The 24,909-nt window shown below is 46.6% G+C and overlaps 1 protein-coding gene across 3 annotated transcripts in view; it reads right to left on the bottom strand.

Moving 5' to 3' along the window:
- Positions 1 to 13,661, bottom strand: part of KLC1 (kinesin light chain 1) — a gene marked incomplete at both ends in the record, with an annotated part of 42,915 nt that extends 29,254 nt beyond the window's left edge. For all 3 annotated transcript variants that reach the window (XM_079699858.1, XM_079699859.1, XM_079699860.1), the window contains 6 exons: positions 2,239 to 2,340; positions 2,950 to 3,037; positions 7,103 to 7,328; positions 7,820 to 7,898; positions 11,087 to 11,317; positions 13,401 to 13,661. In XM_079699858.1, coding sequence (XP_079555984.1) covers positions 2,239 to 2,340; positions 2,950 to 3,037; positions 7,103 to 7,328; positions 7,820 to 7,898; positions 11,087 to 11,317; positions 13,401 to 13,661 — 987 coding nt within the window. The remainder of the gene's footprint in view (positions 1 to 2,238; positions 2,341 to 2,949; positions 3,038 to 7,102; positions 7,329 to 7,819; positions 7,899 to 11,086; positions 11,318 to 13,400) is intronic.
- Between the last annotated feature and the right edge of the window lie 11,248 nt (positions 13,662 to 24,909).

The following is a 24,909-nucleotide window of genomic DNA, read 5'->3' as shown; positions in this document are numbered from 1 at the left end:
CAGCACTGCCCTGCCCCCCACCCCCCACCAAACAACTCATGTTTCAGGTCTCTTTACAGGTCCCCTCAGAGAGGACCTCCTTATATCCAATTTAAGGGAGCCCTCAGCCCATCCCCACCCAGTTTACTCACAAGCAAATCACCTGTTTTTTTTTCTTTCTTTGTAAGTATCACTACCCAAAACTATCTTATTTATCTATTTAGTCCTTTATCGCCTGACTCTCACCCGTTAAGATGTAAGCCTCAGTGTGCAAATGCCTTGTCTCAATGTCTGGATGTAATGTCCTCTCAGCACCTAGGACGGTGCTGGCACACAGATGGACAACTAAACACTACACTGCTTCCTCAGGACCTGAGCCAGCCAGCCAGTCTCTCACCTTGTGCCTTTACCTACACAGTCCCCAATGAGGCAGGCTGCCTCTCCATCCCCTCTGCATTCCTTAACTCTCCCTGCCTGGGAAGCTCTGACCTCAGTTCTTGAGACTCAGCTCCAACACTGGCCGTTTGTGGGAGGCCATGCCCAGTGCAGTCCCAGCCCTGTACCTGGAGAAGCCCCTGCTCTATGTGCTCCCTGAGCTCTAGGCTAGAAGCCAAAGCACATGCATTCCGAAGGTCTGCCTACTGCACTGTGTTCCCAGGGAAAGGACTGTGTCTAATTTGAAATCACCAACTCTAACCAAGCAGGGAGCCCCCAAGTCCTCAATAAATGTCGGCTACATGACTGAATGAAAGAGCAAATATATATGAATGAATCTGATCATCACCTATAGTTCATAATCCTCAACTTGATACGTTTGTGGTTCTCCCTGATTTGAACCCCAGCCCACTCAAAATCTCAGTGAATAAATAAAAAATAAAATAAAAACTATTTTATTTTGTAAATATTATGCAGATGGCAACATGGACAAAACTTTACCTGCATAATGTGATAATTAGCCCCTTTTCATCTTCCCTTTCCCAAGTCCTTGCCATATGACTCAAAATTAAATGAGATTGCTCAGTATCAATGGTAAATAATGACACAAAAAGTCAAATTAAAATATCATGGCATTGGACTCCCCTGGTGGCACAGTGGTTGGGAATCCGCCTGCCAATGCAGGGGACATGGGTTCGATCCCTGCTCCGGGATCTCACACGTCACAGAGCAACTAAGCCCGTGCGCCACAACTACTGAGCCTGCGCTCTACAGCCCGTGAGCCACAGCTACTGAGCCCACATGCTGCAACTACTGAAGCCTGCACGCCAACAGCCTGTGCTCCGCGACAAGAGAACCCACCGCAACGAGAAGCCTGCACACCCTGCTCGCCGCAACTAGAGAAAGCCCACACGCAGCAACAAGACCTAACACAGCCAAAAACAAACAAATAAACAAACAAACCTATATGTCATAAAATAACCTTAAAAAAAAAATCATGGCATGGACCTGCCAAGTCTCTAACATTTGAATACACGGTCATACAGAGCACTGCTGACATTAACAGGTTACATTTAAAAATACCTAATTACTATCAACTGTATTAGCTGATATGACATATCCACGACATTGACTTAATCTATAGCTCTGAGTTATTCTTTAGTTCTCAAAAACAATTATTCATTTTCTTCAGTTTCATAAGCGTATTTGTTGACCTCATTTTTTTTTTTTTTTTTTTTTTTTGCGGTACGCGGGCCTCTCACTGTTGTGGCCTCTCCCGTTGTGGAGCACAGGCTCCGGACCCACAGGCCCAGCGGCCATGGCTCATGGGCCCAGCCGCTCCGCGGCATGTGGGATCTTCCCGGACCGGGGCACGAACCCGTGTCCCCTGCATCAGCAGGCGGACTCTCAACCACTGCGCCACCAGGGAAGCCCCTGTTGACCTCATTTTTAAAATTTTAATGTTTTTCTTCTTGACAGGCACGGGCCCCACCGTCAATGAAATGCCCCCGTGCCCTCCACCTACAGGCCTGAGAAATTCCTTCTTCAGTTGAATCATTTCCAGGCCTCAGGCTGGGAGGGCATGCAGACTCAAGGCTCCACCCTCTGCATACCCACTCCTCCTAAACTCCCATGTGTATGGGCCCATCTGGCTGCGTTTGGGGCTACCCACCTGACTGAAGAGCTTATTTTCAGTAAATGGTCAGTAATGATATATCACAGTGGTCCTATCTCAAAGCTTAAAAGTGAGTTATTAAAAAAAAAAAAGTGAGTTATTTAAAAGCATAAAACACAGCATCTCAAGGAGAACCGTCTTAGTCGCACCTTTTCTCTGATCTCCAGAGCTCGTTTACACAGCGGCTCAGCTTCTTTGTACTTTCCTCTTTTGCCGTAAAGCACTGCGAGGTTATTCAGAGTTGCTGCCACCTACCAACACAGGGAACCACGAAGAACAGTAAACGACAGCAGTGGAGGGGACGGGAGACATCACACACTCATCACGCCCAGTATGTGCAGGGAAGAGCTCTCAGCCGGATGAAGGAACATGACCCCACTTAGAGGCGAAAGAGCAATCTCACCATCTACAGACAGATGCATAAAGTAACACTGCAGAATATTAACAAATCAACATCAACAGGATCTTGATTTTTTTTTAATTTCACTGAAAGCCACAAAGCCAACCAAAATAGATCTATATGCAAATCTGACCAGATTTTAATAAAAAGACAATACAAAATCTTTATGAAAAAATTTACAGAAGTACATGCAATTTGATTTAGGATCAAAAAACACCGTACGTGATCCATTTGAGGTGAGGCGATAAACAACTTAAGTGCACATTGACACCTGCTAAATGGGAGTCTCCAGCACTGAAGCTCACCACTTGTACTAAGTGAGGGAAGTCCTACCTGTGCCGTCCAGTGAAAAGGCAGCTCTTAAATCTTCCCTGTTGAGTTTAATATTAAAATGAGATGGGTATAAAAATACATTAGGGAAAATAATATATAAAAAGAATGAAAGAACCAGTATACAAACCGCAGGATGATCTTTGCCCAAAGTTTTTTCACGGATGGCCAAGGCATCATTCAGTAGATTAGCTGCATCTTTGTATTTATTCTGGTCTCTAAATTGAAAAACATACAGTTAAGTGTTATAGACACAGCTTACTACATCTCTTTAAAATGTAATTTTGGAACTAAAGAAATAAAAGTTAAGCTTCAGTTATTAAAAAATAGACGTTAGCTATTAAAACTATTAAAAACACTCCTAATGTAGGAGAAAAAGACTCCATCCATAAAGGTACTGGCAAGGTGAGCTGGGAGTCGGGCCTGATTAGCTTTGAACCTGGCCCTCCCGTCTAGATCACTGGGACAATACTACCCCCATAACCCCGCACACAGTGAGCGAGGCCGTCCAGAATGGTGAGGCAGACGGAACGGATTCCGGTGTCTGCACCCAGCTCTGGCAGCTACCCGCTGCGTGGCTCTGGCATGTCACGTGGGCTCCACAGTCAGAGTTGGCCCACCTAAAAAGGAAGGACGTGACTCACAGAGCTGCTCTAAGAAGCTAACGATTTGCCACGTGCCACGGAAAAGCCTGTGAAACAGAAGCCCAGGATGCACCCCGCAGTGTCTGCTGGAGCAGGGCGGGGCGAAGGGTCCTGCTGACAGTGGGGAGACAGAAGCACCTCCAGCCCCAGCCCCCTTGGTTTAAGTGCTACCTGATGATGGGGCTGCAACCAATTATTTACTTTGTGAGACTGAGTACACATACTTCCCAACTGAGAAAGAACGGCTGCCCAGCAAGGCTTTGCCTTGCAGAAGCCAGACTGTCCTGCAGAACACTGGAAGGGTTAATAAGGCTTCCAGATCCTCCGAAGCACACTAATTCTGGCCAAGTATATAAGTTTTGGACTTCCCTGGTGGTGCAGTGGTTAAGAATCTGCCTGCCAATGCAGGGCACACAGGTTCAAGCCCTGGTCCGGGAAGATCCCACATGCCAAGGAGCAACTAAGCCCCTGGGCCACAACTACTGAGCCCGCGTGCCTAGAGCCCGTGCTCCGCAACAAGAGAAGCCACTGCAATGAGAAGCCCGCGCACCGCAACGAAGAGTAGCCCCTGCTCACCTCAACTAGAGAAAGCCCGCGTGCAGCAAGGAAGACCCAACACAGCCAAAAAATAAATGACTAAATAAATATATATTTTTTAAAAAAGGTAACAGAACATTCACAGAAGGACACAAATGACTCAAAACACATAATCACAGAATACAAATTAATACACAATGCTGCACTTCTCCATTAATAAAGAGTAAGAGACAAGCAGCCCATCCCCAGGCTGGTGATGGAGGAGGAGGAGTGTGAACTGGCACCACCTTCCTGAAAGCAGCTGGACAACGTACCAAGAAGCGTATCATGTTTTGTTTTTTTTTTAATTTATTTATTTTATTTATTTATTTTTGGCTGTGTTGGGTCTTCATTGCTGCACGCAGGCTTTCTCTAGTTGCGGCAGGCGGGGGCTACTCTTCGTTGCGGTGCACGGGCTTCTCCTTGCGGTGGCTTCTCTTGCTGCAGAGCACGGGCTCTAGGTGCGCAGGCTTCAGTAGTTGTGGCACGTGGGCTCAGTAGTTGTGGCATGTGGGCTCAATAGTTGCGGCTCACAGACTCTAGAGCACAGGCTCAGTAGTTGTGGCGCACGGGCTTAGTTGCTCTGCTGCATGTGGGATCTTCTCAGACCAGGGATCGGACCCGTGTCCCCTGCATTGGCAGGCGGATTGTCAACCACTGCGCCACCAGGGAAGCCCACGTATCATGTTTATACTCTAACCCACTTTAGAAATTGACACTAAAACAATACAAAATCCTGAGCAAAACTTGAGCAAAAGATGTTCATCAGTAGATTAATGCCCCCCCCCCGCAAAAAGCTTAAAATTAAATGTCCCTTAATAGAAAAATGTTGAAATAGAGTTATGGTACAGCTCTAGGACACAATATTGAATATGAATATATATGTAGCTGCTAACTTTTTTCAAATGTTCTGCTGACATGAGTAAACTCTCACACTATAGTGTGAAGGAAAAACACAAGACTGAGGAGAGGCCACCGAATTCCCGGCACCCAGCACAATGACATCTGTGTGACCACGCACCCTAAGTACAACAAATTCCAGTGGCATTCTACACACATTTTGTATTTAACTCATTTACAATAAAAATATCTAACATCAGCCAGAAACTCTCATGCTCTTCGTAGGCATGTAAATTTTTTAAAGACCTTTCTGGAATGAAATTTAGCATAATCTACCAAGATTTTAAATGCAAATACCTGTGACTAGGGAATTCTTACAATAATGCGTAACAGTAAAAATCTGCAAACCTAAATGTCCACCAGCAGGAAACCTGTCAAAAAATGTCAGGACTACCTGTAAAACAGAGTGCTATGCAACATGGAAAAGGCTATGCTGCTTTTGAAGCCGAGCCGCAGCAGTGGCGTGGCAGTGCTCAGTTTCCTTCCTGTGCTCTTGAAGGTGATCACCCCCCTCTCCGGACAGTTCACTCCTCTTCTCTTCATGGAGCCCTCCCTCTCCTTTCCCCCTCCCTGCTCAGGTTCCCAGCTCCATCCCCGCCAGCCCCAAGTGGCTGCCGGCTGTCTGCCCTGCCTCCAGGCTCCAGCCCCCTCAGGTCCTGTGCGCTCCCCACAGCCACTCTTCTAAGCCCGGCACCTGCAGAGCGCCCAGCCCTTCCAGCCCCATCCCTTACTACTGCCAAACAGGACGCAGGAGCCTGCCCCCCACACACCCTTCAAGGCCGCAGCGCTCGCACCCCTCCATTAGGCCTTCCCTAATCCTCTCAGCTGGAAGGCATCTTTCTGTTCCATGAACACTTCTGGGTTACTTTCTTTCTTTATTGGCCATACCAAGCGGCTTATGGGATCACAGTTCCCCAACCACGGACTGAACCCTGGCCCCAGCAGTGAAAGCGCAGAATCCTAACTCCTGGACCGCCAGGGAATTCCCGCTTCTGTGTTATTTTATTAACAACAGTCTCCCTGCTTCTATAATTACATATGAACATAGCCAGCCTATTCTCTAAACAAGCTTCTCAGTTCCTTTAGAAACAGGTTTAGATGATGCTGTTTGACTATTTCACAGTGCCAGGTAACACCATGTCTCACATCCCCTGCAACCCTTCAGAGGCTCAGAAAAGCTAAGGGCTCTGGACAACATCCTCTGTCTAGGGGCCACTTAGCAGAGATACAAACTGAACTCTCCTGACTTCAAATTCCACATTCTGGTTTCTCCCTGAGAACAGGTATTATGTATTCATCTTTAGGGTCTCACAGGAACCAGCCCAAAGTCTTACATACGTCTGGATCAAAACTGTTGGCTAAACTGAAACAACCAAACCAATGAAGAAAAATGGAGCAGTTCACTGAAACCCACCACACTGGAGTGGCCACAGCAAACCAGTCCTGCATGTGAGTAACACCCCGACCTGCTCGACTTCAGGTCAATTCGGCTAAAAGACAGAAGCAGACAAAGGGCTCCCACGTACCACTGCCCAGTCAGTGCCTAAGCAAACTATTTAATTCCATTCAGGAAGTTCACCAAAGGCTTCTGAGTTAGCAAACATGTTCAAGTGACTCAAGGTGGAGACAAGAAGACAACCTGATCCTCAACTTCAAGGAGCCAGGATCCCGGGAGAAGACATGACAAAATTCAAATCACCCGGAGGCCAAGTACAGGGCAAGTGCTGCAAGAAAGGCAGGGACAGGGTTATGGGGCACAACTTGGGAAGGGGCACGTGGAGCCCTGCATTCAGAAAGGAGAGAGCTGACAAGGCCTCAGAAAGGCAGGGGATACGGGCAGGCAGGGTGGGCAGAAGGAGCCTGGTATACCAAGTATTGTGGGGAAAAAAATCAAAAGAGCTTAGCTTGACCAGAGCAAAGGGTGCTGTGGGCTAGTCCCGGAAGGCTGCCTGGGAGCCCCAGGCAGCGTCCGTTCTTTAGGGTCACACTCTTGCCAGACAGCTTGCTAAATGTTTGAACTTAACCCCTGGCTGTCTAAAGACAAATGGATGATAAGGCTGGAAAAGCAGCTCGTAACAGTTTACAGAAATGTATTTTTAGGGCAAGCTCATTAAAAATGTTGTCTCTAGGTAAAATTAAGAGAATAAAATGAGGACTACTAGCCTGTACACCAAGGCCAAGATGTTCAGCATGGTGGCCACATCCGGGTGGTCATGGCCAGAGGTCTTCTCCAGGTCCTCCAGGGCCTGCTTGCAGAGGGGCACGGCGACCTCGTAGCGCCCCTGCGAGGCGTACTGGATGACCAGGTTGTGCAGGGTGCGCAGCCGTGCGGGGATCTCGTAGCCACCCTGCTGGGCGGCCGCCGCGGCGCTGCTCTGCTGCTGCTGCACTGCACAGAGAAGGGCTCACTTCAGGCGACAGAGAAAGTCACCCGATGACACCAGTTGATTAGCACTCCCCGCTCTGGCTCTGGTCCAGCTCAGCACGTGGTCCCCACTGTACCAAACCTGTCCAGCGTTCCCCGCGCAGGCGAGGCAACGCCAGCAACTTGTCGGGGGTGCCGCACGCGCCCCAACAGTGTGGTGAGACTGCTCTTGGCCCCAGGAAGACTCCTTTGCCCTTCCACTCTGTGAGAATCCACAGGTCGCGTGGGAACTGCTGGTGCGTGCCCGTTCACGAGGGCTGGCTCAACACGTTACTCGATCCCAGCGAGCAAACGACTCGCAATTCTCTGGGGAACCACGAGGCAGCCCAAGTGTGCAAGGGCTCCTGTGAGGCAGGCTGCAGGCACGCCACCGCCTGCTAATGACAGCAATACACCCCACGAGGACCCGCCACCTCCGTCTGCATGCTGCCATTTAACCACCACTCCCAACTTACTTCCTTGACCAGGGTCGTCATCGTCATTTGGGAAGAGGTCATCCAGAGGTTCTTTGGTGGAATCGGTGTCTTTGTCCTCCTATAAGACCAACCAGGACAATATCAGTCCTACAAATACTAGAAATCCTGCACTGGAAATCTTTGGTACTAATTTCATTTAAACTAAAAATAGAAAAGATGGTTTGTTTTTCAGATCAAATATAGGACTAGCCACAGTTTGGTCTATCCATCAGTTTAGTAAAGAGTAATAAAAAGCCTGCTAGACTGAACTCAAAGTACTTGTCCGGGCAGGAGTGGCAGAACAGATCACGATGGCATCTCTGTGCCTTAGTCGTCACCCATGTCCTATAGAAGTTCAAAGAGCAGGGAAGCCCTTACTTGAAATAAATTTTATTTGGAAACCGAATGATTAAAATGGCAAATCTCTGAACACTGCAGAACTGGCAGGCTGGACACTCCCCTCCCCACCCAGTATCTCCACCACAGGACCCCTAAGAGCAGTGTGACAGCCTATGACTCGTGTCCCCCACAGATGAGCCCTCGGGTAAAAAGAGTGACCACACGATGGAGAGAACAGACAGCAGCTTGACCAGGTGAGAACTCAGCACCGCCCTGGCGCAGACGGACACCATCTGCCTCTGGAAGGGACCTGAGAGGCACATGTCACTTTTATAACATTCCCATCTGGGACACACAATCCAAACACACTCATGAGGAAACACCAGACAAACCCAACCTGAGGAACAATCTATGAAGCAACTGGCCTGTATTCTTCAAGAATACCAATGTCATGAAAGACAAAGACAGGCTTTCTTCTTTCTGTGAAAGGACCTGTTCCAGATGAAAGATAACTAAAGGGACGTGACCACTATGTCCAACGTGTGGTCCTGAACTGGATCCTGGAATGAGTGAAAAACGTCATCGAGGACTCTGCTGAGATAATCAGCAAAAATGGAACCTGGGCTGCAGAGGAGAGAGGAAGCACTGCGCCTGTGTTCAGTCTCCTGAATCTGACCCCGGCCCAGGGCCCCACAGGAGAATTCCTCATGCTAAGGAAATGCACCAGCAGCGGTAGGAGGAACGGGGCAGAAAAATTATCATGCAAACCCCCTAAAAGGGGAGGCAGGGTTAGCTCATTGTATCTCTTCTCCAAGCTAGACATGTTTTCCAAATAAAAAGTTTTAAATGTCTTTAATTCTATGAGACCAGCTTTCCCCTGCTCAATGTTATCCAGTTTTCCAGGTGAATCAACTTCTCTATTCTTATTCCCACAGCAACCTACAGGAGTTATGTCTTTTAAATCAAAACATTCAGTTGCTCCTGACCTAGAGATGCAAGGGAGAAATACAGTATGCCTCATAAAACAGGGTGCTATGGACTAATTGTGCCCAAAATCATGATGAAGCCCTAACCCTCAGTGTGATGGTATTTGGAGGAAATTAGGTTAGATAAAATCACGAGGGTGAGGCCCTCACGATGGGATTAGTGCCCTAATAATAAGAAGAGACATCAGAGAGCTAGCTCTCCCTCCCCCACACCCACACCCTGCCATGTGCAAACATAGTAAGAGGACAGCTGTCTGCAAGCTGGGAAAAGGGTCCTCACCAGAAACCAGCCATGCTGGCACCCTGATATCTGACTTCCAGCCTCCAGAAAGTAAATGATCTGCTGTTTAAGCCACCTAGTCTATGGTACTTGGTTATGGTAGCCCAAGCTAAGACACAGGGCAAGTGTAGGTCTGCTGGTACAATACACAAAACCGTTCCTACAGTCTTAGGATGAGGGCTCAGACTGGAGACACAAATGTGGAACTCAATGGTATACAGATTATGTAGTGAACATGCCTAGAACTATGTAGGCATTAAAAAAACGTTAGCTCAAAATACCATATGAAATCCTGGATTGGATTCTAGAGCAGAAAAGGGACACTAATGGAAGGACTGGTGAAATGCAAAGAAAGGCTGTAGTTTCATTAATAGTAATGTAGCAATGTTAATTTCTTACTTTTAACAAACGTACTGCTAGGGACTGAATGTTTGTCCTCCCCACCCCCAAATCCCTATGTTGAAGCCCTAATGGTCAGTGTGATGATATCTGGAGGTGGGGCCTCTGGGAGGTAGCGTGGATTAGATGCGGTCATGAGGATGGGGCCACCATGACGACATTAGTTGCACAAAGAGGAAGAGACCCTAGTCCTCTCTCTCTTTGCATAAATGCACCAAGGAGGCCACATGAAGACACACCAGGAAGAAGGCCCTCACCAAGAAACCGACCTAGCTGTCACCCTGATCTCAGACTTGCAGCTTCCAGAACCAGGAGAAATTAAGTGTCTATTGTTTAAGCCATGCAGCCTACGGTATTCTGGAGACAGACAGTGCCCCAAGTTAACTCAGACACGTTATACGGCAATACAAGATGTTAACACTAGGGGAACCTGGGTGAAGGGCATGTGGGAATTCTCTTTACAGTATCACGTCAAGAGACCTAGGGTCTCTTGCTCTTTGCATAACTAATGTCGTCATGGTGGTCCCATCCTCATGACCGCATCTAATCCACACTACCTCCCAGAGGCCCCACCTCCGACTTTTCTGTGAATCTAAAATTATTCCAAAATAAAGAAGGTTACTTTAAAAAAAAAAGTTAACTGAATCAGAAATAAACAGAAAACGAAAAACAGTAATCGAGATTGGGATGAACATCCAGAGAGAGCCAACAGAAGATCCTTGGGGAACCCTAACATCCAGGAACCGCAGGAGGCCAAGAAGGAGGTGCGAGCGAGGGCGCAGGAGAACCAATGGTGTCCTGGGAGCAGGGCAGAGGGTGGCAAAGAGAAAGTGAAGATCCACCACAGACTACAGAGGTAGTCCCGAGTCTGGATGCAGGCGACTGGATCAGGGCACTGTTAAAGGAAAAGCATTCCAGCAGCAGGATGGGCATGGAAGCCAGACCGCAAAGGGTGAGGATGCTCAGGAGATCTCAAGCTGCGACAGACCTCGTTGAAGGCAATGGCACCTCTCTGCATGTATTTTATATTTACCAAGTATTTTTACATTTTCTGACCATCGTTCAAAAAAACACATACGAAAAAACTACTCCAGAGAGAACTTATAGGACTTGCCCAGGGACTCAGTCCCAAGACCCTTAATCCTTGGTCTTGTCTAAACACAGTCACTGGAGGGGACAGGAAAACACTGCCGGCTTGACTGAAACAATCTACCGACAATAACGTGGTAATTGTCAATACGGCATTCCTGCAGAACCACTTACTGATGGAGAAATGTCATCATCGTATTTTTTTAGCTGATTCATGAATTCCAGATGCTTCTTTTCTTCCTCCAGTTGAGCCACAGACTGCTCACTCTTCTGCAATTTCTGCTGTGTGTTGGCCAATTCATCCCGCAGCCACTGATTCTCCTGGCACAGACGACGAACCTGTGCACGCAGCTTCTGCTTCTCCGACTCGACGGCATTCAGGTGATTTGACAGAGCCATCATAACCTAGACAGACAGAAACGCTGACAGCACTGCAGTACTCAGCCCAACAAACGCCACCTCCTGTCTCCGCAAGCGTCCTGGGGTTGTAGCTCCAGCTGACACCTGCAGACACGTGCTCCAAACTACATACAAGTACAATTTGCCATTTACTTCTATTTCCACCCTTTCTTTAGTCACAGGCTACATTCAGGGCATGATCAAGAATATCACATGCTCAGAACACCTATGAGAAATGCACTTTTTTTTTCTGTTTAGAAAGCATCTCGAATGGACTAGCAACGGACAGGCAGCTACTGAACTGATAAGGCTGCGTTTTTTTACTTTTTATCTAGATGGCACCAACAGAATTTCTCAGAGACCCTTTGCCACGGGTGAGAGCACATGCACACACCTGCACACGTGTTCAGAGCGCAGGTCACTCTGTGAGGGGCTGGTGGTGGAGCTGGGGCGGGGCACACAGACAAGACTTCTTCGCCACTGCAGGGGAAGGGACGAAGGCTCTGTGGTGTGGCCAGCACCAAGAGTCAGGACGCCCTGACGCACTCATAAGCGGAGGTCCCTACTGGGCTCTGCCTGGGGTGCACTGCTGGGTCTCAGGGACGGGCCTGCCTGGGAGGATAAGGGCTGAAAGCGTTGGGGAGGAAAGCCGGCTTTGGTCTGTTCTCTCTGCAGACCGTGCACCCGCCCCTCCCTCTTTATTATCCTCCTAGGTCTAAAACCTGAAACTCTAGAAGGTGGGGGCTCTTTCCTCCTTCTTCTTTTAACCCCAATATCTGCCAAACTAAAAAAGGAGGTTCACCCCTATATCGCTTTTCAACACAACTTGCAAAATAAGAGATTCACAATAACCAAAGTCCTACAATTAGAATCTGTAACATGCTTAGGATGAAGAATTCTAAAATCAGGGTATGGCCGTCACTTTGGTACAGAATGATTTCCTCTGTGAAAGCAGGAACCGGTAACGCAGCAGCCCCACTTCTGCCTCATTCATTCGCTGTACAAGACGAAAGCTAAGAAAGAAGAAGCCAGGGCTTCCCTGGTGGCGCAGTGGTTGGGAGTCCACCTGCCGATGCAGGGGACACGGGTTCGTGCCCCGGTCCGGGAAGATCCCACATGCCGCGGAGCGGCTGGGCCTGTGAGCCATGGCCACTGAGCCTGCGCGTCCGGAGCCTGTGCTCCGCAACGGGAGAGGACACACAAAAAAAAGCCAATTTTTAGTGTATTTGATTCTACCCAAAATATGTTGGCAAAGCTGAAAGTTACGGCGGGGGGGCGGGGGGCACACCTAAATGTTTCCAATTTTTTCATCTCTATGTCTAGCAGGATCGAAACAAAGGTTTAGTCAAGTGCATAAGACAATCTTGTCTTGGGGTACTGCAGAGACTATGAGCTATTGGCCAACATGCATCCTTCTTCCTCAGGCTTGAGAACCTGCAACTCTAAGGGGCAAGACAACATTCCCCAGTGTGCCTCACGACTAGGTGTGCCCACAGAACCCAGTTCTGGCCAATGAGGTGTGAGCAGAGTGCCAGGCACACTTCAAGGAGGTAACGGGAGGAGGCACACCCTTCCTGCCCCCTCGCAGACCTGGGGTGGGGTCACGTGGCTGCAGCTGGGACTCTGCCTTAGCCCACGAGATAGGCTGACTGGGGTGTAGTGCAGCAGGTGGCAGGGGCCTGGGTATCCCTGACAACCATACTATAGTTGTTATAGTATGGTTACAGCTATTATAGTAGCTATAACTATACAGTATGGTTACAGCTACTATAGTAGCTATACTACCCATCTGGGACAGCGCACCTCAGTATGTGCTTTTACATGACTGATATTTAAGCCACTGTTTTTGTTTTTTGATATATGCAGCCAAATCAAATCCTAACTGACACAGGGTTACCTCTATTTTCGCTCTACTTTTTAAAATTTAGACATGCCCAAATCATCATTTGTATAAATACATAACCCACATATAAGCTGATTTCTATTATTCTATAAGTATCTGCCCTCTAGTTTAGTTAAACCTCATATGTCAAACAAAGTCTCCACTTTTCCAGACTGTCAGCTTCATGTTCATATCTGAGACTTATACCTGTGCCTCACTCAGGCCAAGCTCCAACATTTCCAGTGACTTTCGGATCATGTTTGATTTCTCTTCCACCAGATTACTTTCGTCATCTTTCTTCAAACACTTCAGTGTCTCCAGTAAACTTTGTAAAATGGAATTGTGCTCATTCTTCAGAGCCTCCAGGCCCTGAATTACTTGCTTTGTCTTAGAAATAATTTCATCCTGTGTCAGCTTCTCCAACTTGTCTTCCTTTATGTACACCATTGTGGACATGTTGTCATACATTCTAGGATGGAAAAAGAAAAAAAAGATAGACATCTCATTAGAGGCATAATTTATGTTACAGCTTTAACGAGATACATGTGTGAAGACTTTTGAATTAACATTTTTATAGGTGAATAAAAAATATGTGTATTGTGATTTATTACCTGGAAATACTACATTCTGTACTGTTTCTGTTTTTCCTTTGCAGACCAAATTAATTACTTTTCTGGCTTATGTCTGAATTTTCTTTTTTACGGAAGGAATGACAGTAACTGAAATTAATGCCAAAGATGAAAAGCAGCAAAACATCCAAATGGCATTTCTAAAACACACAGCAGGGCTTCCTCGTGGCACAGTGGTTACGAATCCGCCTGCTAATTCAGGGGACATGGGTTCGAGCCCTGGTCCGGGAAGATCCCACATGCCGCCGAACAACTTAGCCCATGTGCCACAGCTACTGAAGCCCGCACGCCTAGAGCCTGTGCTCCGCAACAAGAGAAGCCACCACAATGAGAAGCCCGCGCACCACAACAAAGAGTAGACCCCGCTCTCCACAACTAGAGAAAAGCCCGCATGCAGCAACACAGACCCAATGCAGCCAAAAATGAAATAAATAAAATTTTAAAATAAATAAAACACATAGCCTCCGTGAACAAAATCTTCTCTAAATGTTTGCAACTTTTTTTTTTTTCCTTAATGAAATGCAGAAGGGATAGTAAATTCTCGGTCACATATTTACCAGACAAAGCCTTGAGAAGGGGTCACAGCTGGAAAAGGAGAAACCAGCAAAGGAGCATGGGAACAATCAGAGCAGCAAGAGAACCACACCTGACTGAAGCCTGGTGACACAAGAGTGACACAGCAGGATGACCAGTGCTGTAAAGACTCCAGGAGGGGGCTTCCCTGGTGGCGCAGTGGTTAAGAACCCGCCTGCCAATACAGCGGACACAGGTTTGAGCCCTGGTCCGGGAAGATCCCACATGCCGCAGAACAATTACTGAGCCTGCGTGCCACAACTTCTGAAGCCCACGCACCTAGAGCCCATGTTCCACAACAAGAGAAGCCACCGCAATGAGAAGCCCCCGCACCACAATGAAGAGTAGCCCCCGCTCGCTGCAACTAGAGAAAGCCCGCGCGCAGCAACGAAGACCCAAGGCAGCCATAGATTAATTAATTTTTAAAAACATATTTTTAAAAAAAAGACTCCAGGAGAGTGAGGGCTGAGCATGCCTACTGGGTCAGACTAGCCAAGAGGCCACCAGCACGAAATCATATGGTGTCTGGGACTGGTTTTAAACTACTACAGTGAGAAGGTAAAGGAAAGGGCAAAGGGGCACATAAAACAACGTCGGCAAAACGGTGATGATGGCTAATACAAAGCAATAGTTCTTTTTACTACCCTCTCTAGTTTCATGTCTGTTTTTAAATCCCATATTTTTTTTTTTTTAAGGCCACAAACAGTGATCATTAGGAAAGCCTGTTCAGGAGAGTGATAGGGACGGAAATCATATTAAATCACCTGAGAGTGATTTCCTTCAGAGCACTTACGACCACCCAAAATCTTTGTTTTCACATATTATCTTATATTCCCTTAAATATCAGTTCTATTTAAAAGGCAAGACTTTACCTTATACCCACAGTGAATGCACACTACGTAGGACAGTTCCTGGCCCTCACAGACCATCTGGTGAATGGATGGACTGATAGATGCTGGGGGAAGGAAAGCAGTGGTTGGTTTGTTTTTTTTGGGGGGGGGGCCACGCTGCGTGGCTTGTGGGATCTTAGTTCCCCGACCAGTGGTTGAACCTGGGCCACGGCAGTGAAAGCGCAGAATCCTAACCACTAGACCACCAGGGAACTCTGGGGAAGTAGCACCAGGATTTGGGACTGAAGGCTGCAAGCAGCTGGTAACAGGGTCACATCTGTCCTTGTACCCCCAGTTTCATACTGGAAAACTGATTTTTTTGCATAACACAAAGACTAAACTTTGGAAATTTAGAAGCTGTCTGTAGGACTATTCAGAAATCCACCTCCGTAACACAAAGAGCCCAGAAAACAACAAAAGAACAGAGGCGACTCCTCTACCTGACCGTGCAGTATTATTAGATTTGTTACATACTTATTTATCTCATAGCTCTCCGACTGCACTGCAAACTCCAGGAGAGCAGGGACCTCATTTGTCTTGCTCAGCACTATATTCCCAGCCTGTCACACAGTAAACGCTAAATATATGTTTGCTGAATGAATGAAGGAAACATTTTAGAACCAGCTTCCAATGAACAGGACTCAATACCACTAGGTTAAGGTGTGGATCTGAGCACTGCCTACGCTTCACTTCCCAGAACTGGTGTCCCTAGAGAAAGAAAAAAAACCCAATATGAAGAACTCCTTCTCCACTTTTGGCAGCGACACATTTATGTATTATTTCCTAACGATGCAACGTTTATTCTCTTCTTCCCCAACCTAGACCATAGAAGTGTTTTACTACAACATACTCTGAGCGAGGCCCTGGCTTACACAGGGTGACAAGGGCCTCACCCTCAGGGACATGCAGGTAAGAAGACAAGTAAATGAACACATCCACCCAGAGCTAAAGACGCTTTACAGGTGACAGGACTCACGGTGGGAGCATGGGGGGTGAGGGGGCAGCAGCACTCCCACTGGAGAGGGGACGTCAGCTACTCGAAAGAAACGACCCGCAACCGCCACCCCCAGGAGAACTGTTCTTAGCAAATGAGCACATCTTCTCTAGACGAAGCGCGGGGCACGGGGCACTGCTGGCAACGGGCAAGGCAGGGATGTGCACGCTCCTGCTGCCTGTGAGCAGCTGCACGGGGCTGCAGGTCGCTGTGAGCCAGGCACGCTCACGGTGATAAGACGAGAGACGCACAGGAGTGAGGCTACAGCACGCCTGCGTTTTGAAGGCAAGAGCTGGGGTGAGGCAGCCACGGCAGCAGTCAGGAGAGGGAGGAGGGCATCAGTGACCGCGCCACGGAGCCATCCATCAAGACCCACAGCACTTACTTCCCAGCCCTCTGCTGGCCCAAGGTTCGACGCCTCTGCTCAGAAAGCCAAACACCTCGCCAGCAACTTCTCAGTCTTTCCCAGCAGTGTTAAACCCAAAGGGACGCAGAGGAGAGTCTGTAGACCTAGTAATAAATGGCAACGACTTCACTGCTCAAATCACCTCCGGAAAACCAAGGCTCTTGGGGCATGAATGGGCAGTAAGTCATAGCTCTGCAGGTTAAATTCTGTCCAGCTATAAAGATGGTCAGTGTCACGCCTCTACAGGTTACAGCAGTGGCTGAAAAGGGAAGAGAGGGCACTTTTGTTGGCATAAAAGAGAAAGGGGGACGGTGTTTATACAAAAGTAGGAAAACCACAAAAGGCAGGACTTAGGTAGGTAAAAAAGAAAACAAAATGAGAAAGACTTACCACTTTAATTGAGGGAATGCCTCAATTAAGTAAATACATTTAGAGAAACCCAATTTTAATTCCTTAAGGAATATGTAACAAAACTGGCCCCAGGGCACTGCGTGCTCACAGACTCTTGTAATGGCTTTAACCATACACAAGAGTGATGAATACAAAAATGTTATCTGGATGCATGCGTGTACACACACACACACACACACACACACACACACACACACACACACACACCAAAAAAAGAGTCGCTTAAAGCAGTTTTCTTTTAAACTTACTCTTAAAAGAAAATGAGAACCCAAATGCTTTTGGGGGGCACTCAGCTCTCCTGAGAAATGAGATGACAGGTGCTGTGGACAGGACGGAACCTGGCTCTGCCACCAGCCATCACCGCAGCACGGGCGAAGTCCCCAAACCTCCTGGGGTCTCAGTGGTTAGCAGACCTCCCTCACCAGGCTTTTATGAACATGGGCGAGTGTAGATGGGGCACTAAGCACAGCGGCTGACAGACACACAGGAACCACTCAGTGATCAATGCAATCTCCCACCCGGGAGACAAGGAATCAGGAACTTCCTTAATAAATGACTGCTCGAGGTCTGCAGACACACTTCCTATAACTCACTACTCTGTAAGATAGTCAGTTCCTTGTTAGATTGTTCCAGTATTTAGTTAGAAAGTTATTCCTTTTGCTGAGTTGGTATCTCCCTCCTTGTAACTTCTACCCACTGAGCCAACTTCTTCCCTCTAAAATAAACACAAAATACATTTACTATCACATCCACAAGATAACGTTTCAAATATTGTGTAACAGGCATAGGACTCTCCAAATCTTCCATCTCCCCGGCTGACACCTCACATACTCCTCTGGCACGCCTCAATCGTGACAGTTTCTTCATCTCCCATCCAAGTCACCATCACATGGATTCAACTGTGCACGCTGCTTCTTCAGAGGGAAGCACACAATGGCACATATATTTATACTGCTCCATAGCTCTCTTATTTCTAAGCTAAGCCATTATAACCAAAGGTGGGTTATATAAAAAACAGCGCTAAGACAACTGGCTATTTGGGGGGCGGGGGGGAGATGCATTCCTACCCTCACTATACACTAAAATAAATTCCATATTGCATAAAGAATTAAAGGTTAAAAAACCCACGAGAAACTAGAATATAATGTAGGCATACAGGTGAAGGTACAGAGCATTCCATGAATGAGATGGCAGAGAACTGAAAGAAAAGACTAGTAAGAGTTTATTTAAAACAAGAGGCCTTCCCTGGTGGCACAGTGGTTGGGAATCCGCCTGCCAGTGCCGGGGACACGGGTTCAAGCCCTGGTCCAGGAAGATCCCACATGCCGCGGAGCAACGAAGCCCGTGTGCTACAACTACTGAGCCTGAGCTCTAGAGCCCGCGAGCCACAACTACTGAGCCTGTGTGCCACAACTACTGAAGCCCACGCGTCTAGAGCCTGTGCTCCGCAACGAGAAGCCACCGCAACTAGAGAAAGCCCGCACGCAGCAACGAAGACCCAACGCAGCCAAAAATAAATTAATAAATATAAATAAATTTATTTTTTAAAAAAAGATATGTTTAAAATAAGAAACTGCTAGGGAGTTCCCTGGTGACCTAGTGGTTAGGATTCTAGGCTTTCACTCTCGTGGCCTGGGTTCAATCCCTGGTCGGGGAACTGAGATCCCACAAGCCCCAGGACGCTACCAAAAAAAAAACCTCCTACTAAAGTTTGATCTAGAAACTACCTTTCTGAGGAAACACTATTTTGCAGCCCATCACAGTAGAGAGCTGAGAGGGTTATGGCAGAGGTCACGCTGATTTCTAATGTCAGCCATCCCAGTCTGTCAGCCCTCAGCCTCCCTCCACCCCTGCTGCTGAGTGAGCCTCCAGGCGGCTCCGCCGACCAGCACAGCCCTGGCAGGCGCACAACAGACACGCTAGTTATTCTGTTGCTCCGACTGTTCCCGCTCTGGCCACGGGAGCTCTTTCCGTTTCTTTTGTGCCCCACTGACATGCCCATCCTTTTATTTTTCGAGCACTTTCTGTCACTGTAGGACATTCCAGGACCATCTTGTATTCTCCCTAGCCCAGCCCTAGAATCAGCCATCAGTCCAAAACTGGGCTCAGGGGTCTCCCTCCCAAAACCCATAAACCGGGCTTCCCTGGTGGCACAGTGGTTGAGAGTCTGCCTGCCAGTGCAGGGGACACAGGTTCGAGCCCTGGTCCGGGAAGATCCCACAGGCCGTGGAGCAACTAAGCCCGTGCACCACAACTACTAAGCTTGCACACCACAACTACTGAGCCCACGAACTGCAGCTACTGAAGCCCGCACATTCTAGGGCCCGCGTGACGCAACTACTGAGCCCACGCGCCTAGAGCCTGTGCTCCGCAACGAGAAGCCCCCGCAATGAGAAGCCCGCACACCACAACAAAGAGTAGCCCCCGCTCGCCACAGCTAGGGAAAGCCCGTGCATAGCAACGAAGACCCAACGCAGCCAACAATTTAAAAAAAAATTATAATAAGAAACGTGGGGAAAAAAAGTAGCAGATCTGTATGCAGAGTGAATAACAGCCAAGAAAGAAATGTGAGTTATTCTGACAGTTCTTGAGTGCGAAATGAAGTTCCTATAAACACAGCAGAGAGTGGCACAGAAAAATAAGATGGAGGGAAGAACACGGAGGTCTTTACCTAGCAAAGATTGGTAGCAGAAAATCACATTTGAGATGTTTTTCCAGGAGGTATCTGAGCTGATCCAGTGGGAAACTCTGGCGGCCAGCCAGACCCATCTCTCCACACAAGCCCTGATGAGCACCAGGCACGGGGAAGGTCCTGATGTAGAGGGCAGGAGTGAGGAGAAGCAAGTAGAGAGTCTCTAACGAGTCTGTAGAAAACAACCCAAGTTGTATTCAGGGAAATATTCAGTGCTATGATCTGAATGTCTGTATCCCCCCAAATTCATACGTTGAAACCTAGCCCCTAAGGTGATGGCATCTGGAGGTAGGGCTTCTGGGAAGGCCATGAGGGTGGAGCCCTCATGAATGGGATTAGTGTTCTTATAAAAAAGACCCCAGAAACCTCCCTCACCCTTTCCCCCAAGGAGGCACCATCTATGAAACAAAAGCAGGCTCTCACCAGACACTGAATCTCCTGTCACCATGACCCTGGACTTCCCAGCCTTCAGAACTATGAGAAATAAATTCCTGTTGTTTATAAGCCACCCAGTTTATGGTATGTTGTTAGAGCAGCCTGAATGGACTAAGACATTCAGTATCCTGGAACCCAAGATTACAGTGTGTTGTGGGTGAAATGATACAAGTGTCAAAACTTAAAAAATTAAATGAATGAGCCATCAATCCCACTCCTGGGTATATACCCAAGAAAACTGAAAACATGTTTATGTAAAAACTTACACATGAATGGTCCAAAAAATAAAATGCTGGACAAATGTAAAACTTGTACACAAATATTTTGGCATTAATCATAATACTAAAAATGTGGGAATAACCCAAATGTCCATCAACTAATGAATGGATAAACAAAGTGGGGTATATCTAGACAGTGGAATATTATTTGGCAATAAAAAGGAACGAGATACTGATACAACGTAGCTAACCGTGCACTGACTGAAGGAAGCCAGACACAGAAGGCCACGTGTTGCACAATTCCATTTATATCAAGTGTCCATGGAGACGGAAAGTAGATTAGTAGTTGCCAAAGGGACAGGAGTATGGGGAGTAACAGCTAACGGGTACAGGATTTCTTTTTGGGGTGATGAAAATGTTCTGGAATCAGATGGCTGCAAAACCCTGTGAATTTTTTCATACATGAATCATATCTCAGTAAAATACAACCAGAATTTTTTTTAATTAAATGATAGAGATCAAAGAAAAACACAATACCCCACTTTGGGACCTAATCTATCAAGGAGTCACAGAAAGCTTCATTTCTCAATCTTTTTATCCTATGCTCCCCTTTTGATAAACAAAAATCTCAAGCTCTTCTCAAGGTATTTAAAAATGTCTAAATACACAATACGTTACCTATTGCAACTAAAAAGGTAATCAATGGTAATATTAGAAGTAAAAATATACACACTTTTTGGTTCTGAAATTTCAGAACAAAAATTATACAGTGTAGACTCAAAGGGAAATACAATTTGAGAATTTCCACGGGATGGTTCACTTTTGTTTTGGTGGGGGCAGGAGAGGGTAAGCAGGGAGGTATGTCACTCCCCCAGTTTATATAATAAAGTTAAGGTTCATATTTGAGCAAAATCCAAAAAGGTCTCCTGCAGGGTCTCAATCTTGTTCAAACCATGACATTTTGGATAAAAATGCAAATGTCAAACCCCTTCGTGGTTTGTATTACAATAGTGAATTTGTTTTCTAAATATAATACCATATTATAATAATAAATATATTTTATCCAGCTCTACATGGCCTGCCCTTACCCACTGAGAATCACTATAATCTACTCGAGGGAGGATGTGCTCTATCAGGTACCTCCTGACCAGAAAGTTCATCTCTGGGCTATGAACTGACAGAGACAACCGAGAGTTACAACTCCAGAGCCTGCCAAGGGAAACTACCGACTGCATCATTTTCTGCCAGAACCATGGTATCTCCTCTGATCTAATCTAACTTTATCTAACCCTTTTATTTCCTCTTCTAAACTTGGGTCACAAGAATGAACTCGAATGAACAAATCCTGCTGGCCTAAAAATCAGAAAAATCTATAAAGTGAAATGTTTTAAAATTTAAGACTCCATAATTACAGTACCTATTCTGAATTTGTTTCCATCCTAAAACTATAATCCACTGGATAAAACAAAAGCTTGTATTTGCCTCTTGGGTGAGTCTACTGTAGATGCCCTTGCAGAATTAGAAATAAAGGCAGTCAGAACTCCGGGTACTTTTCCCCACAGCCCTGCTCAGGAAGTTGAGGCTGAGTGTGGTTCTGTTTTGCACTGGGCCACCTCTGCGTACAGAGATCCGCTAACTCTATGATAACCTAACCACACCACCTGTGGAAAGAACTTTACAAGGCGGCCAGATCCCCCACCAGCTGGTGAAGTGCCTACCTCTCCCCGAGCAGCGCTCCAGGCCAGGGCCAGGAGTGCACTGAGGTCTTTTAATCTGCTGTGGGACCACAGGTCCATCTCTCCACATACAAATTTTAAGTATGAGAAGCTACAGGGAAGGGTACTACATGAAAATATGGGAGAACATGCGTTTTCCTGAAACAAGGGTGAGTGAGCCCAAATGATGCAGATGTCTCTATTACAAGTCCTTGGTTGAGAAAGCAAAAAGGAAAAACAACTTCATCAGACGTGACTAAGAGAATACGTAAGAGGGTGGTATGGGTGACTGGGGCAAAAGAATATAAAGTATTCATTCTGTGGTTTAAAAAAAAAACATTTTTATTTCAAAATGAAAAATGTCAGCAGATTAACATAATACCATAAGACTAAGTTCACGTATTTAAATGCTAATCAATAACATACATGAAATAATTTTCTTTCCTAAAGAAAGGAAATTTAAAAAAATTTTTAAATGAGTTCTCAGGAGAAAGGAAATGGAAAAAGAGAAAGAGGCAACTCACACCTTTACATCTTTCTGTATCATGAGTTTTCCTTAATGAGCACACATTTTTAATAATTTAAAAACAGAGAGGGGGACTTCCCTGGTGGTCCAGTGGCTAAGACTCTGTGCTCCCAATGCAGTGGGCCTGGGTTCAATCCTTGGTCAGGGAACTAGATCCCACGTGCTGCAACTAAAGATCCCTCACACCACAATGAAGATCTGGTGTGCCGCAACTAAGACCCGGCACAGCCAAATAAATAAATAAATATAAAAAAATAGAAATAAAAACAGAGAAGACAACAGAAAGCAGGAACCATAAAAGAAAAAAACTGATAAAGTGGACTTCATCAAAATTCAAAACTACTGGGCTTCCCTGGTGGCGCAGTGGTTGAGAGTCCGCCTGCCGATGCAGGGGACATGGGTTCGTGCCCCGGTCCAGGAAGATCCCATATGCCGCGGAGCGGCTGGGCCCGTGAGCCATGGCCGCTGAGTCTGTGCGTCCGGAGCCTGTGCTCCGCAACGGGAGAGGCCACAACAGTGAGAGGCCCGTGTACCCCAAAAAAAAAAAAAAATTCAAAACTACTAATTATTAAAAGGCACAGCCAAAAAAGTTAAGCCCCAGATTGGGAAAAAATATTTCCAACATATGGCAAAAGACATGTACCCAAATACATAAAGAACTCCTACAATCAATAACAAAAAGACAACCCAATTTTTTTAATGGGCAAAAGACTTTAACAGACACTTCACAACAGCAGGTATACAAAAGGCCAGTAAATATGTGAATAAGTGCTCATCATCATTAGTCACCAGGGAAATGCTCACTAAACCCATCACAAGATGCTACAGCCTTGCAGTCGCTAAGATGAAGCAGACAACACTAAAAGCTGGAGAGGACATGGAGCAACTGGAACACACACACTGCTGGTGGGAGTGTAAAATGCACAACCACTTTAGAAAACTGGCAGGGTCTTTAAAAGTTAATCCTACATCTAACCTACGAACAATTCCACTCCTAGGCATTTATGCAAAAGAAATGAACATGTGGGACTTCCTCGGAGGTCCAGTGTTTATGACCCCATGCTTCCACTGCAGGGGGGGAAAAGGGGCACAGGTTCTATCCCTGTTTGGAGAACTACGATTCTGCATGCCTCGGGGTGAGGCCAAAAAAAAAAAAAAGATGTGCGTCCACACAGTCCTGTACAAGAAAGAGTGCTCCCCACGCCAGATGCGCAACAAAAGGAGAATGGCTAGACTGTGGTCGAGCCACACAAGAGAACAGTACTCAGGAATAGAAAGGAACAAATCACTGACGCAGGCTATTGTATGTGTTGAATTTTTTTTTAATTTATTTATTTTATTTATTTATTATTTTTTGGCTGTGTTGGGTCTTCGTTGCTGCACGCAGGCTTTCTCTAGTTGCGGTAAGCAGGGGCTACTCTTCGTTGCGGTGCGTGGGCTTCTCATTGCGGTGGCTTCTCCTGTTGTGGAACACGGGCTCTAGGCATGCAGGCTTCAGTAGTTGTGGCACGCGGGCTCAGTAGTTGTGGCTCGCGGGCTCTAGAGCACAGGCTCAGTAGTTGTGGCGCACGGGCTTAATTGCTCCGCAGGCATGTGGGATCTTCCCGGACCAGGCATCGAACCCGTGCCCCCTGCATTGGCAGGCAGATTCTTAACCACCGCGTCACCAGGGAAGTCCCGCATGTGCTGAATTTTAAATGGTTACACTGAGTTACAGAAGATGGATGCAAAAATACATGTATTGTTTAATCTCATTTGCATGAAATTCTAGAATAGACAGAACCTATGGTTATGGAACTAAGTCAGTATTGCTGGTAGGGGAGTGCAGGCCACCTCTAGGAGCTACGGGAGGCAGCCCTCAGCTGACAGCCAGCCAGCAAGAAAACCAGGACATCAGTCCTACAACCAAAAGAACTGAATTCTGCCACCACCTCAAGAGCTTGCAAGAGCATCCTGAGCTCTGAAGAGAACAGCAGCCCAACACACGACTATAGCCACGTGAGCCCTGAGCAGAGGATCCAGCCAAGCCATGCCTGAACCCGTCACCCAGGAAACCGTGAGATAACAAACATTACTGTTCTAAACCACTAAATTTGCAGTAATTTGTTGTATGGTAAATAGAAAATTAACATAAATGTCACACAAAAAAAGCTTTAGAACTTAATGATGTTTTAGTTAAAAAAAATAGAAATTATGGATGAATCTTGAGGACATTATGCTAATGAAA

Source organism: Hyperoodon ampullatus, assembly GCF_949752795.1.
Source record: "Hyperoodon ampullatus genome assembly, chromosome: 3".
Lineage (NCBI taxonomy): Eukaryota > Metazoa > Chordata > Mammalia > Artiodactyla > Ziphiidae > Hyperoodon > Hyperoodon ampullatus.
This window is presented reverse-complemented; position numbering and strand designations above follow the sequence as displayed.